Consider the following 15,784-nt stretch of genomic DNA (forward strand, 5'->3'; position numbering starts at 1 on the left):
TGGAACCATAGTATATAAAGGTAACAAATTATTATACTTGTTCCAGGGTAGAGACAAGTATGCTGTTCCTATGAAACCTAGGTTACATGAGTCTACAAAAGAGAATGCTCCTCCAGTACAAACGGTAGAAACCAGACCTACTGTTACTATACAGAATAGGATATCTAAAAACCAACAAAACAGGGTGTCAAGTATGTTCATTTTTTATGCCCTAAACCCTCAAATGTGTGTGTATCTGATTGTTTGCTAGTACTCTGATCATTCAGTGTGTCTCATACCAAATGGTCAAAATGTTTTTGGTACATATGTATAGTGTACATGAACTTTACAAAATACATGTCTTCAATTGCTTTGAATGGGAAGTGCTTAGGTGAGGTCAATGTTTTAAGGAAACATTTTATTATAATGCTTTTAAGAATAACTGTATATAGCCCTGAATTTAACTAGATTTCTGTCTTTACTATTAATATCTAAAGTTTAATGCATGTGCATGTAAAACCACCTGACATGTAAACTGTACACCCAATTACCGTAAGTTTTCAAAAACACTATGGAACTAATTTTGTTCAATACAGAGAAAAATTACTTAGATTCAGTCATTTTAAAATTTATTGATACTTTTATGATTTAGGTGGTAGTCGTAGCAGTAGTACTAGTGAATCAGATGGACTGGTCTCTCCAAAGCAGGTTAGTATTTTACTACATGTGAATCAGATGGACTGGTCTCTCCAAAGCAGGTTAGTATGTTACTACATGTGAATCAAATGGACTGGTCTCTCCAAAGCAGATTAGTATTTTACTACATGTGAATCATATTGACTGGTCTCTCCAAAGCAGATCAATATTTTACTACATGTGAATCAGACGGGACTGGTCTCTCCAAAGCAGGTAAGTATATTACTACATGTGTTATGTCACTTCAAATTAATTTCAAGATTCATGTTTATTCAGGCTTTTAAATCTGACTTTTTTTTATTCCAATTATAAATTCCAAATTGATTTATTAATGCAGCTTATTTTTTTATAAACCCACAATTGATTTTATGTAATGTTATTGTAATGTCAGTAGTGTCATGGACATCGTCTGCTTTTGCACATTTTTGGTTCTTTTTCAGACTTTCATAATTGTTTAGTTCAAAATAAACTAATACATTTTGTATTTTGATCATTGAAGATAGCATTGTGCCAGTAGGCAGATTTTTTATAGGTATTCTCTATGTGCTTTTGAATGGAATATCGGTTAATTGCTTGTAGTAAGGTAGATTACAAAATGAGGAAGTTTTTCAGTTTGTCATTATAGGTATCATGACATTGTTTCAAATGTATAGAAATTTTAAAATGAATTGTATAATGTATTGAAAGCATTTCACATTTTTTTTCAAATTAATTTGTTAGATGTAAAACTATTTATACATGAAACATTCAAAAGGTTCTTAGGAAAAATTCTAATTGCCAACAACTACTGTGTTTTCTTTGTAATTTTATAAAAATTTTGTATTTAACCTTACATGATTTCCCTAATGATTTGTTGAGTTAAATTCTGTACTTCTTTCCAGATTGAGCCACCACTAACCCCAGGTTTGGGTAAAGCAAACAACCCATTTTATGATAATACTACAAATGTTGTTAGATCTGTAATGACATTTACAAAGGGAGTTAACTCAATGAGGCCAGAAGCTTTTATAGAACATATTAAGGTATGAACATAAAAGAAAATCTTACACTGATTATGTTGACTGATTTTATCTAATTTAGAACAAGGAAGAAAATGATACACATTTGTTTTTAAATTTTGACTGTGATTTATCTACTTTAATTTTAGGAAGCACCTACTTAGTTAAGGAAGGGTAACTAAAATTTATCCGATGGATGTTTAATAACAATCAATGCATGTTGGTTAATATTTTTTTTCTTTTTGCAGGACATAGGGTTACAACTCCGAGGTTTGATGTCATGTGTAGATGAATTCCTTGCACTACTTCCTCCAAGAGAATGTGAAGAGGTATTCTAAACATAATTTTATACACTTTTATGAAACTTGTAACGTTTCCTTTTTTTCCAATCAAAAGAATTAAATTATTTGCTTCATTTCAGAGTTTACCTCTCGTAAAAATGAGGGAATATATTGGTGTCTATTATTATACCTCAGCTTGCATAGTGGGAGGTGGTGGGGTGTCTGTCCTTCCTTCCAGAGGGTGACTTATCTCTTATCTGTTACCTCTCATACACTGCTAAATGGACTTTGATTATTAATTTTCATAGACTCTTTATTACACATTCCTATTGTGCACCTTCTATTTTGGATTTTTTTATCCAATTTAATTTAGACGTCAAAAGGTGCATGTTATCAGTATGGGGGAATGGGGGTATCAAATTAGTGAGCATAGTTTTTCTGGTTCATAAGTGTATTATATATTGTACGTGTATAATTTTCTGTTATAGATACAGATGTCACAGAAAGTGTTGTCTGCAGACATGGCTTCACTCATTAGTGCTATGAAACTTGCCCAACAGTATGCTACCACTGCAGTTGATGGAGAATATAGGAAAGGGATGCTGAAAGCTGCCCATATCTTAGCTGTAGACTCTAAAAATCTTCTAGATGTTATTGATAAAGCTAGAATGAAACAAAGCTGATAGTTAGATGGAACATCTTTAAAAGCAATAAGTTAAAATAAGATAAAAATAGAGCTTATAATGATGATAACACTGGAGGAAACGTGGCCAAGATTTTATCCAGCTTTAAGTCAGAAAATGTGTCATGATTATGACAATTACAACTCTGTATGGAGGAACAGAATGGAGTACATATTTATGTTGACTGGTTTTGATTGTATTTCAAAAATTGCATTATCATATCAGGCATTGCTTATTTCCATTCTACGCTCAATTTTGCTACTGCCTTGTCAAGAAATATGAGTGAAAGTTAATTATATTTGATATATTTTTAAATTCTTTGCCTTTTATAGTGAAGAAATATTAAGAATATCAATTGTTTTATTTGAATTATTTATTTTGTGGAGATCATCGCATGGTGCTAAAGACAGGTGGTATATTATACAAAAGCTATAGTCGTTTTCAGTTGAGTTTATGGGTGGGCTAAGATCAATTTTTCAATAAATAGTAAGGAATAAAAATCAGGAATGAAAACTTGGATATTGGTCAAAGTAAAAACACATAGATTGAAGAATCCAGAATTACATTGAAGAAAAGACAGGATATACAATTTGTTTCTATTTTTCTGAACTCAATTGGTTTCCCCCTAAAATATGACCCAAATCATGGGTGTTAAATCTCCTTTTAGACTGTAGCCACCTGATATTTCAAGCCATATTTAACAGTCTCCTGCTTACATGCCCATATCAAAGTGGGAGATTTAGATACATTTGTGGAAATATCTTGTATTTTATTTGAATTTTCAGTTTGAAATTGTAATTAATTACTTCAATTCTTGTCAAAACATGCTGTGAAAACAAAAACTCATTAAATCTCCTGCTTTGAGAAAATTTTGAGAGAAGATCTCCCACAAATATCAAAGGTTAACACCTATGCTTAAATGAATAAAATCTGATATACAAAGTTGGTCTGGATAGTGTTAAATTTTATTAATAAAGGTTTCATTGTATTGTAAACATGACATTGATGATGATAAATATAAAACTGGCCTTTGTGTTTACAGTATGAATGATATGTATGTATGAGAGTGTAACTGTTAGCTATTAGTATGTGTCAATTAATTGTAATTTGTTATGTTATTTGTATATATTGTATTTGTGTATATAAGTAAAAGTGGATGAGTGCAATATCTAAATGGTGTATAATTAAATGTGGCATATTCAGTAAAGACATGACAGGAAATAATGGTTATCATCCACATCACTGCCATCACTCGACATGATATTGTAATACATACAGTTATAAGGGATATTAATTAAAAGACTTGTTTATCTAAGATTTTTTGGTATAATCTAATTATTATTTTTATACCCCACCACACAAAGTGGTGAGGTGTTAAGTGATACCCTCTAAAATGTTCTGTGTCTATCCCAGAAGTTTTCCAGATGATAACTTGAAAACAGATCAGTGATTTTTTTCTTTTCAACCTGCACAGCTGTATAGTATCCTAAAATACAGGTTAAGTTTGATTTTCAGCAAAGGTTCGAGTAAGGCCATTTTGAACATTTTGTCTTCCTTTTTTCCCCTTTACATGTCAAGGTATCACTTAATTTTCCATTAATCCCTGTTTTTTTTTTAATATTCCTTATTGAAATACCCTCTTAACAAAGCAAAAATGAGAGCACATTAATAATTCAGTTATGGATTTGGTTTAAAAAATTATTAATTTAAAGAATGCTGAAAATATATTTCATGGAAAATATTAATCTATAGAAAGCAATTATACTGCACTTACATTTTTAGTGTTTCTGAAAGTATTTCTTGATTTATTAATAACTTAACATTTCCTGTTAATTAGACAAAAGTCCTGGATAACAATTAAGTTAGTTGTGATATTAATTATAGATATTAAATGTCATTATTATTGAGGTCAGTATTAAACATGATTAACAAACTGATAAGAAAGTTTCCTATATACTAGTCTGTATAACAGTTGTAACCATTGTCATGAATGTGTTGTGTATAAATCATTCTATTTATAGATTTCCCTGCAGTAACCAAGGAAGCATGCTTTTTGTACATATCTGTTTATTTATAAAGTATTTCAGTGCAAGAGGATTTCCCACCAGTATTCAGCATAATTTGTATCATAAAATGTACATAGCCATGTCTCCATAATGTCTCATATAAAAACTCATAAAGCAGCATTTGTTTTGTTTTTAACTATGAAATTCCGTGTTTTCTCACTAATATTTGATTCATAACAAGACCAGAGGATGGATACAGTCTCCCTCTGGTTGATTTGATAATTTTTAATGTATATCATTAAATTAAGCAATTGACATACATGAAAAGTTTTATGACAGTTTATAGAGCTGTTTAGACTACTCATTCAGTGTAAGAGGTTGGAGTTCTGTTCCTCCATATTCAGAAAAAAATTATACAAATATTGGGTTCCCTATTATAATAAGCTTTTTTTGTGCACAAAATCAACTCAATTTTCCAACCAAGAGGTGTTCCAACCCCTGAAACCATGCTGTGGATCCACTACATACTTACATCATAATGGTATTTTTCAATATTCCCAAATCCATCCTGATTGAGAGATAAAAATACTCCTTCAATGTAAGCGATTGGAATTCCGGTCCTCCATATTCCAACGTTAGGATGGCACCAAGTCGGAAAATAGCTTACCAGACACTCTCTAGCACTGCTGGAGTAAGATGAAAGCTACTAGCCTACTATCTTAGTGTATTGGGTAATGTTGTTAAAATATACTTACAAAATACAAACATAGCACATTGCGTTTGAAACAACATTATATGAATATTTCGTGTTATAAATATGATGTGATAGCAAATTAAATGTTTAAGATCAAATTTAGGGTCAAAAGTTCGTCTAAATCTACCATGTGCTAAATTTGTCATTAGAGCATCCAAGATCCTAGGAGCCTGTTGTTAAGTTCAAGATTTTATATTTTTAGGTTAAATGCATAAAGTATAATCGTAAAGAAATGTATAATAATGCAAGTTGTTGTTTTGTATGCTTAACAGAAGCCAATATGATCACTGTTATTATTTAATGTTAATTTAATGTGTCAGCAGCTGTTTTGCCGTAAAAATTCTTAGACTGAACTGTACTTTCACATAGCATCACGGGAAACTTGACTTGCAAGGAGCAGGAATTTTTTATCCCTTTGGGTCACCCGAGTTCACCCGCCGTTCCCATTTTAATGACGTCCGTGTTGGTTGTTTTCCCAAACCTACAGGTTTTTAACTTTCTTTGTCTGTTTGCTCTTTCAGTGTACCTAGCATTGTTCCTGTTGTTTTTATCTTGGGTATTTCTGTTGTCTGTCTGTTCTTTCGGTGTACCTGGCTCCTGTTGTTTGTACCTTGGATATTTCGGTGTACCTGGATCATGTTGTTTGTCTGTTTGTTCTTTCGGTGTACCTGGTATTGCTCCTGTTGTTTGCCTGTTAGTTTTTTCGGTGTACCTGGGGTATTTCGGTGTACCTAGCTCCTGATGTTTGTACCTTGGGTATTTCTGTTTCCTTTTTATCAATAAATTTGCTTTCTCGTATACATCTTAATCTTGTAGCAGAGTAATGTATAAATCTATATTTAAAAAATATAAAAGTACAACGTTCCAACGTTTATAGGTAGCATTACACTTTTTGCATAATTACTCCCACGTTGCCTACACAACCAATCAGCTGAGTAATTGAATGTATGACTATCAAATTTCTGAATGGAAACAATCTTGAAAAGTGTGCCCAATAATAGTTACATGTGGTCTTGCTTGTAGTCTTACCTAAACTTGTACAAGGTGAAACTATTTTTTTCTAATTTGAATTATCGTGTCGGAATATGTTATTTGCCTAAACAGTTGCAACTCATAATATATCTGCTAACTGTATCACATTAATATACAGGTTTTTCTATCACAGAAACACATTTAGAAAACATAAAAGGAGACTAATCTGTATAAACTAAACGACCCTGTTCTTAGTTTATTTAATGTGCGTACTATAACAGCAGGAAAATAACACTGATACAATTTATCAATCGTTGAATATTATTCTAATTCATACGAATTATTTTCAGTTAGTGATACTATCAATGTGAAGGTAAAATGTCATTTTCAATCACCTAACATGTTAATAAATGAAAAATTCGCATGAGCAAGATGAATAGTTCGGCCGTACGTGCGATCCAGGTCGTTCACGTCAGATGCGTTTCAAGATCGGTAAGTTTTAAATATATACTTAGTTTTTAAAAATGGTAGTCAGCTATGAAATTGCAATGACTAGGCTTGTTTTCATTTTGTACCTATTATATTTTCCGTTTCAAAATTGTGTGAGCAACTTAGATTCATATTTATATGCCGGTATGCTAATTGAAAAACCCTGTTGGTCATTGGATTGATACGCGAAATATGTGACGGAAATCCGAGTCCTCCTCTATTTTAGGTTCATGTACATACAGTAATTACTCTCCTGGATTTTTCAATTTGCTAACATCAATAATTATGTTCCTCTCATAGGAAATCCCATGTAAGAAAATGATCGGTCAGTGTGTATAGTAGTAGATGAGGTCATTAGGGACTTATCATTTTTTACCTGGGAGGTGGGCTGGTCAAAATGTAGGGGATCACATTTTTTCTGCTTACTGAAAAGGGGGGGGTCAAAATTTTTTTATAGTTGAAAGTGGGGGATCTTCTGAAATCCCATGTAAGAAAATGATCGGTCAGTGTGTATAGTAGTAAAGGCTACGCACGAATACGTTTTCAAGGTTTTTTGTTACTTTTTGTATCCTAAACACACACATGTCCTTTTCACATGCAAAAATATTTCAGTGCTCGAGAAGAATATTTCTATATATAGAAAGGGATACGAGACAAGTCAAGGTTCTATTTATCACCACAAACAAATTGCAAATATTGTTTGTAGTTTTTATGTAATTATTATGTTCCAAAAAGGAATGAGAAAACATATTCTACTATGTCGGTTTCGTTTTCTTACTATCATCACAAGTATTCAGTCTCCCAAACATTTCTTTATGCCAAGAAGTACCCCCAAAAATTTCTGGTCTGTCCCTACTGGCACTAATTATCTTTGGAAACGCAATAGTACAGATGAGGTCATTAGGGACTTGTCATTTTTTACCTGGGAGGTGGGCTGGTCAAAATGTAGGGGATCACAATTTTTTCTGCTTACTGAAAAGGAGGGGTCAAAATTTTTTTTATAGTTGAAAATGGGGGATCTTCTGAATAAACACAGAAATTCCTAGTCCATATATTTCAGGGGTTCATTTTTTAGAGATTATTAGAATTACATGTAATTATGATAGTTTACCAACTCAAAACAAATTTAATGCATTATTATATATTGTATACCACTGTATACCGTTTATATGGGTATATCACTGATAAGATCAATGAAGTGATCACACATCATAATATCCATCCGAACCTATATGCTTCACAGTAAGGAAGTCAACAGATTCATTTTTTGAAGATTCCATTCCCTGTTCCATTTCCTCATTGCTTGTGCTACCATCATCATGTGCATGTTTGTCGTAAGTTTCTTGTGTTTCAATAACATATAGATTTTTGGCGTGGACAACTTGAATTTTCAGTTGCAAGTTACACTTCTTATCATTTCGCTTGCTTCCATTAAAAAATTGTGTTCTGCAAGAATTCTGATACATAAGGTATCTATTCATCACTTCATGTGTTTTGAAGGTAAGTTTTTGCACGTTACAATTTTAGCATGTTTTGTATATTAAGGTATGGAGGGGCATTTTTTTGTCAAATTTTCTAAGGGGTGGTCAAATTATTTTAATGAAATGCTTTGGGGATCAAGAAAATTTCATAGGTGTAATTTCAAAATGACCAGCCCCCTCCCAGGAAAAAAAGATATATAAGTCCCTTAATGTATTTATTTTTTCAACAGGGTCTCAAGTTGGATTTGTCTTGGCATAAATACATAGGAAACATCTCAAAGCATTATCCAAACCTAGTTCATTTTCGCCCTCTCTGAAGAAAAGAAACAGCAAAAGTCGGGCCATTTTTTTATATAATTTTTTTTTATAAAATCAATGCGACTTTTTCATGTCTAGGGGATGCTATGCCTTAAAATACGTCTAGATACACAGGTTCGTCTGTATGGTCAGGGGGAATATTTGGTGAAATTGAGTTCATATTTGTCGAAAGGTAATGATGAACCTTAACTAATCATTGGTTTGCGTGTTATATTCATCACTTTGTTACCGTGTTGGATCACAAGGGCTTGCTCCTATAAGTATCAAATAATGCATATTAGATAGTGGGAGCAAGCCCCTGTAGTTAGATGCATATGGTTTGAATTTGAATTTTTATTATACCCTGGTCTACATCACTGATGCTGTAAAAATATACCTTGAATTTCGGCACACTTATATCATGGAATATAGAGGGGGTACCCCCCCCCCGGAAAATACCATGTACAAACACCATCAATATCTTATTTAATTTGTTGACATAATGTTATCTTGCAGCATTTTTATATTACATATGTATGTGTTGGAAATCATGCAGCTGCTCCATATAGGGAAATTCAAATCTACCTGCATTCCATTCTCTATCTTCTCTGCTTTCACACAATTTAAGCACAATAAGTGTGAATATTAAACTATTCCATTACAAAATACATCTTATACGGCAGCTTGATAAGAAACGCTATAATTAACTCAAAAATTAAACAACAATTAATCATTTGAAACATATGGTTAAATAAGGAAAAATTTAAAATGTATCCAGGAACATGCAGAGATTGGTACATTGTAATTACTGGATAAGAATGGTTACATACCGTCAAGTCTCAAATTCACTTTTGGTAAGGAAGAGATATGGCTTTCTTCTAGATTGTTAGGAACAATATCCCCGTCAGTTTGAGTGCGTTTAAAAAGTAACATCCACTTTTTATAAGTTTGCCAAATACAGAGGCAAATGAATCGCATTTGAACAATCGAATTATCCCTCTTAGAACTATCAGCTTGAGAATCTCAAACATTAGCAAAATATATATTACTATCATGAAATGTCATCATTTTATACATTTAACGAGATGTTTAAAAGCAAGAGAAAAAATGAAACAGGCAGAGACAACAATAGCTTGTGAGGCCGGTCTATGGTTAGTTTAGACATGGGCTTTACACCAAAGAGGTGCTCCGTGACATGGATGAATATTCAAAACAGTTATATTATCGCGTGAATTCGGCAACACGAGACTTGAATGACCTTCTGAAAATATGGCCTCTCCACTTTGCCGAGTGGGATACAATGTGTTGAGAAGAGCACTGTTTTCCAATATTAGACCTTTATCGACATCGGCTAGTTGTAGGGGCCCAAGTAGTATGTATAAGGTTTCTCATTACAAACTTTTTTCGCTCTCATTCAGTTAATTTTATGTTTAACATTGATCCTTCTATTATTTATAGAAAAGGTCGTTTCAAAATTCAATGGTTGATGTCGGCACGTTCTCATTTTGGGATCAAAGTTTGTGGTGCTATATATGATTTGAATGCTTCAAGGTAAATTATATGAAGAGATATTTTGACAAATTTCGAAGTCGCTAAATTATCATTCGAAAACGTGAAATCAAAACTGATACATCTATGGTCCCTATATCTATTGCAACCGATAGATTTTTAGAAACACTCTTTATTTTAAATACAAGTTAGGGATCGATTTTAAGATTTTAACCATTTTTTCCTTAGCAAAACATTAGCAGCGGCAGATCCAGGGGGCAGGGGATTTCATGTAGAAAATTTACAAAACTTTAAATAATGTTTTCTCAGCCCCCTTTTGTGAGGAGCCTGGGCTGGCACCCCTCCTTTTTAGTGTGTCTACATCTGGACCTGCTTGTTAGGAATTATAACTGAAAATATTGAACACTGTGAATATTGCATGTTTTATCTGTGAACATGTTATTGTAACTGTAGATAAGTGTCTATTGGTACTTCATAACTTTTAAAAATGAATTAATTCACAGATCTCCTGTGTTGGAGGTGAAGAGAGAAAATAGAAAGTATTACTCTTCTTCAATTCAACACACTTTAATAATGTAGTTGCAGATTTTTAGCTTTGTAAATGTTTAGTACCATACTTTTATACATGCACCCTTCTGTCAATCAAAATTTTAATTTCTTCACTCTTTACACTAGAGTCACTTATGTCCTCCACTGTGACTCCACTTGAAATTTGTGTTGACAGTAGTGTACAATATGTACAGCAGAAACTGGCAATAGGAAATATGGAAGGTCCTTGCCAAAACTTTTCGCTTCTTGACTGAAATTGCTTTTGTTTTCTTTGAGGGAAGTGCAGAGAGTCTTTAAAAGAAAATGCTTGGACATAGTGTGAGGATTTTTTATCAAAGAGTAAGGTGATGAGGAAATAAAAGTATTCTCTTACTTAAATATTTTACTAGGAACTATAAACTGGAAGAGCTACATGTGTAACATTTGAGTTTGTCTGATGTGCAGTACATGTACAATGACTTGAATGTAGATTATATTTATGTGAGGAAGGGCATGTGCAGTATACTGCAATCTATCCAAAACCAGTATTATTAAAAACATTTTTCTACACACTATTCTACCACCAATTTGGCATTAAAACAAAGTAGAGCATGCTGCATTGTTGTGAAGTATTCTTTAAATTTTTTATGGATATCTCCATGAGGAAACACAAACTATCAAGGATGGAGTTTTTCAGTAATACTAGACATTTAGAATGGTGAATATTGATTATCACTAATAGGACCCCAAAAAAGCCCAAATAATGTTAAATGCTTAATTTTAATTTTAGCCATCTACTTAATCAAATGTTCATTGAAGTATACAGAAAGGAAGCTTTCTACTTTAGAATTTATGACTGGCTGCTGCTGGAATTTTTCAAACCCAAACAGGTCCCAATCGCCCATTCAAAAGCATATAAGTTGTTGCTTATAGAGTAATGTCTATATAGTCTGTTAACAAAATTCTCTAATGTGTAAATATGATGATGAAAATATGATTATGGTAATATTTTTACACTTTGATAAATTTGTTTTTTTGTATATTCTTTTAACTATGCATCATATGTACAATGTATGTACCATTTGTACCAGGGATTTCAGGAAGTAGCAAACTATAGACATTTGAATGCTTTTGACAGAAGGTATTTCTTTTAAAATGAAATTAAGAACAAGACCTATAGTAAAAAATTTCTTTTATGACTGGATTGAAATCACCAGTATTTATTGCGGTTTTCTAATTTATCGTAAAACTAAATAGTTTATTTAGTGATTGAATAAAGCTGAGTTGTTTTTTTTTTCGAAGTAGGAGTAGTGTTGATTTCTTTATACACTCATTGGCTATTATTCCTAGGTTTCTTTGTTATGTGATTAACTGTAAACAAAATGTACATGATGAATGAGAATAAAACAGGTAGGCTGATATCAATTAAATTTTTTAAATAATACAATATTGAATACAAAATCAATTCTGATAATATAATATAATAAGAAACCATTTTGCATTATTATTTAGATTGATAAAACTTTATTTTGTTGCAGCAACTAAAGATGTGAAAGTACCTGAAGAAGTTGTAATATCCGATTCAATTAAGGTAGTTGAGGGAGCGGAGAAGTTCGAGCTGATAGGACAAGCAATAGGGATAGAGGTATGTAAATTTTATAGATACTTGTTCTTGTTTGATTTATCCATCACAAAACTATTGAATATGTGCACTAGACATGCACAAAATAATATTGTACAATATTGCGTTAAGTTTACTACTCATGATTGAATAAAATCATGCGTCTAAATGACCAAAGCAGCAATATGCAAATGAAGAAAAATCCATCCGCCATTGATGGAAATATTTGAATGAACAATATACAAATGATATTAAAAGGAAAAACCTAATTGTTACCAATAATAATAATAGTTGCAGAAAAACGTTGAGACTAATTTACATGTAGCTCTATCAATGAAACGACACACGCTAAGTGTGTTTGACCTGATTGTTGTAACAAAGACAGTTCAATCACGCCACCAACCATTGTGTACATTTGACCTGGATGCTAAGACAAAAAAAAACTTCAAAGAAATATAGTTTTTCTGAGGGTCCGTTTTGGAGAAGTTTCACTGTACAAGTTTTTACCTGTTTTCAGCAGTATATTTTTATCATGAGTACCTACTATTCTCTAGGTAATTTATAATCCACACTATAGCTCTTTGACATGCTAACTGCTTAGTGTTATTGCATTAATTTAAAATATGAATGTGCTGACAGTAAAACAATACAATGCAGGTCCGCTGATCCAGACATCTTGTTTGAATCCCAGAACTGTGTATAATTAGCAATGAAAAAATACCAGCTCTGCAAAGCTTTTACTCAAGTATAAAATGTTAGTAGTTAGATGAAATTAAATATACATGTACATGTATGTGCTTGTCCAGTTTCATCGATATCATATTTTGGTAAGGAAAAAAGTGAAAATTTGTCTGGCATTTTATTATGTAATTAGTTACAAATTTTCATTTATATCCTGTTTTTGGTCTGTGCCTCAGTACATTATAGTATGTTGTTATTTTGTATATTTTATAATGTATGTTACAAATTGGATCAAATATCTTGTTGTTTTTTTTCTTCATTTTTATATGCCTTTCTTTCTAGACTGATTTTATAATGATACAATGTATAGTATATCTTTGTCTGTCCAGCTGTCACAAGACTCATTCACACTTCGTATTAAAACTCAAAAACACTGCCATTAATTATGCATATAGGTTTAATAATTTGATACTAAGGTGAAGTGCTAACTTTTATTGATGTATGCTTCCTTTTTTCTTATTTTTTATTTTTTTCGTATGAAGGAGGGGTTGTCATTTCAGATTTCAACTTATTTTGATGAAACTCAAAAATGCTTCCACCAATTGCTGTGATATTGTGAATTTTTCTATTCCATTGATTTAGGATTTTATTTATTTGACCACTTCCATTCTGGTTAAGATCATTGTAGTGTATCATTAAAACTGATATACCAGCTAATGTTGGTTAGTTTCAGGTATTGAAAAACAACCTTGGTTCTGAAAAATATGATATTGTTGATATGATAAAATATTCTGAAGTAAAATAATTAAGTCAGAAAAGTGGAAATGCTTACTTTATACGTGTGCTAAAAAGGAATAATCTATGCCATCTGTCTTTGTTTTGTTTTAGGATCCCTTTGAACCTACCATTAAAACACAGTCTCTAGAAATGGGAACACTTGATGCCCCTAACTTAGTACCTTCAACTGAAGATTCCAGAATGGTTGGATGTTTATGTAAGTGATAATGAGGTTATCATGATCAACAACTCTAGTTACCCCTAATCTTGCAGCCTCACACAAATTTCACTAAAGGATGTAATCATAAACAGATTATTTAGCTTTATCATTCTTCATTATACATATATGGAAAATAAAAAAAAGTTTTATTATTGAATATGGCAAACCAAATTTATGTACATGTATTCTCATAGTAAAACTAAGTAACTGTGATGAATAAAAACTTACAGTGCATGATTGATATAAATATAACATTAAGCATCATTTGGGTCAAATTGGTCATTCATTACAATCATTCAGTTGTACATATATGCGCTTGTCCAGTTTCATCGATATCATATTTTGGTAAGGAATTCATGACCTATTTGAGGGAAAAAGTGAAAATTTATCTGGCATTCAGTAACACTCTCCAACAGTAATTCTGTTAAGTTATTATTGCAGTTGTAGATTTACTTATAAGTAGAGAATTGTTTGCTACAGCTTGCATTTCTATAAATATCTTGTAACCTAAATAACAAAATTCTGTGATTTTAATATGTAAATGTGTTCATTTTATATTACAGGTGATGAGGATGCTATTGAAATCAAGTTTATAGTCTTGAATAAGGGTGAACCACGCCAATGTGGTTGTGGAAAATGGTTTAAACTTATACCAGTTAAACTAGAAGATAGTTAGTTATGTTGACTTTGACTTAAACATTATGTTTTGTATGTGCTATCCTGAATTAAAAATGTGGAACAGAAAAAAGTTGATAGCACTCTGTTGTTGATTATTGTGTGAGTAAAGAAAGATATCTGATTTTATTAATTCTCTATATTAAACACCAGCATGTGTTGTCAGGAAAATTGACCATAAATCATGTTTTAACTTCTACAGTCCAGAAATCATCCTTTCAACTAATATTGTACAGAATTTAAAACAGCTGCAAAGTGCAAACTCTATTGAAAAAAAAACTAGGGACCCCAGAGAAATCATATTGAAGATTTACATTGTTGTTGCTGTTTCTGGACTTGTTGCAGTCATTGAGATTAATTTTTTTGGGGGGGTCATTTTCAAAGGACATAAAAATTCATAGCTTCTTATTTTTTCTTTTGTTTTTAATGGGACATTAACAGTCAAGATGTTATAAATGTTGCATGTTCCCTTTACTTTTTAAGCCAAATAGTTGTTGGTTCTAACATGACTTCTCCAAACTCAAAATTATTGGGTCATGGCGCTAGCTCATTAAACTGATGGTGTAGACAAGGATAAACCATTACTCGCTTAATTGTTACCATTTACACTACAATCAAAATTAAATTTACTTAAAGCCCCAATTGAAATTTTTAATATCAATATCTCCCCATTTTTAAAGGTGTTATTACTTTGCGTTACACCTGTTTACAAAAAGAACTTATGCGTTATCATAACATGCCTGTTGTCTATTGTGCAAAAAGTTGTAAGTATTTGTTGATAATTGTCACAATGCAATATGACTTTTTAACATGGGCTTTTTTATACTGGATGTTTTTATGGTATACTGGTTTCTGTCTGTAGTTCACACTTTGCAATGCGGCAGTGAATTCTCAAATAACTCTTAGAGCTGGTCCAGCAAAGTCCATGAAACAATTATTAAATTGTGTATGAACATTGATATAAACTCCCTTTTGAATTTTTGGCATTTTATGCTCTAGAGTTATAGTACTTAAAACTAATAAAATCAGAGACTGGTCTTCAAAGTCGTTAATTGTCAAATATTCTATGCCACTGAATTTGGCTTGCTTTCAACATCCGATATAGCACGATGAGATATGCTCTGTATCCGGCAACTT

General features: G+C 32.0%; 2 protein-coding genes across 16 annotated transcripts in view; both read left to right on the plus strand.

The window, feature by feature from the left end:
- Positions 1–4,821, plus strand: part of LOC148629831 (focal adhesion kinase 1-like) — a 50,498-nt gene extending 45,677 nt beyond the window's left edge. For all 15 annotated transcript variants that reach the window (XM_088558139.1, XM_088558146.1, XM_088558096.1 and 12 more), the window contains 5 exons: positions 47–191; positions 632–687; positions 1,557–1,697; positions 1,922–2,002; positions 2,443–4,821. In XM_088558139.1, the coding sequence (XP_088414265.1) occupies positions 47–191; positions 632–687; positions 1,557–1,697; positions 1,922–2,002; positions 2,443–2,637 (618 nt within the window). In that variant the 3' untranslated portion in view covers positions 2,638–4,821. The remainder of the gene's footprint in view (positions 1–46; positions 192–631; positions 688–1,556; positions 1,698–1,921; positions 2,003–2,442) is intronic.
- Positions 4,822–9,849: 5,028 nt separating this feature from the next.
- Positions 9,850–14,776, plus strand: LOC148629832 (cytochrome c oxidase subunit 5B, mitochondrial-like). Its single transcript, XM_088558161.1, has 4 exons — positions 9,850–10,008; positions 12,212–12,318; positions 13,864–13,969; positions 14,536–14,776. The coding sequence occupies exons 1-4, from the start codon at positions 9,906–9,908 to the stop codon at positions 14,646–14,648; spliced, it is 429 nt and encodes a 142-aa protein (XP_088414287.1). The 5' UTR covers positions 9,850–9,905; the 3' UTR covers positions 14,649–14,776.
- The last annotated feature ends 1,008 nt before the right edge of the window (positions 14,777–15,784 follow it).

Source organism: Perna viridis, chromosome 1 (assembly GCF_037379345.1).
Source record: "Perna viridis isolate PV_CMFRI_1.1 ecotype Kerala chromosome 1, ASM3737934v1, whole genome shotgun sequence".
Lineage (NCBI taxonomy): Eukaryota > Metazoa > Mollusca > Bivalvia > Mytilida > Mytilidae > Perna > Perna viridis.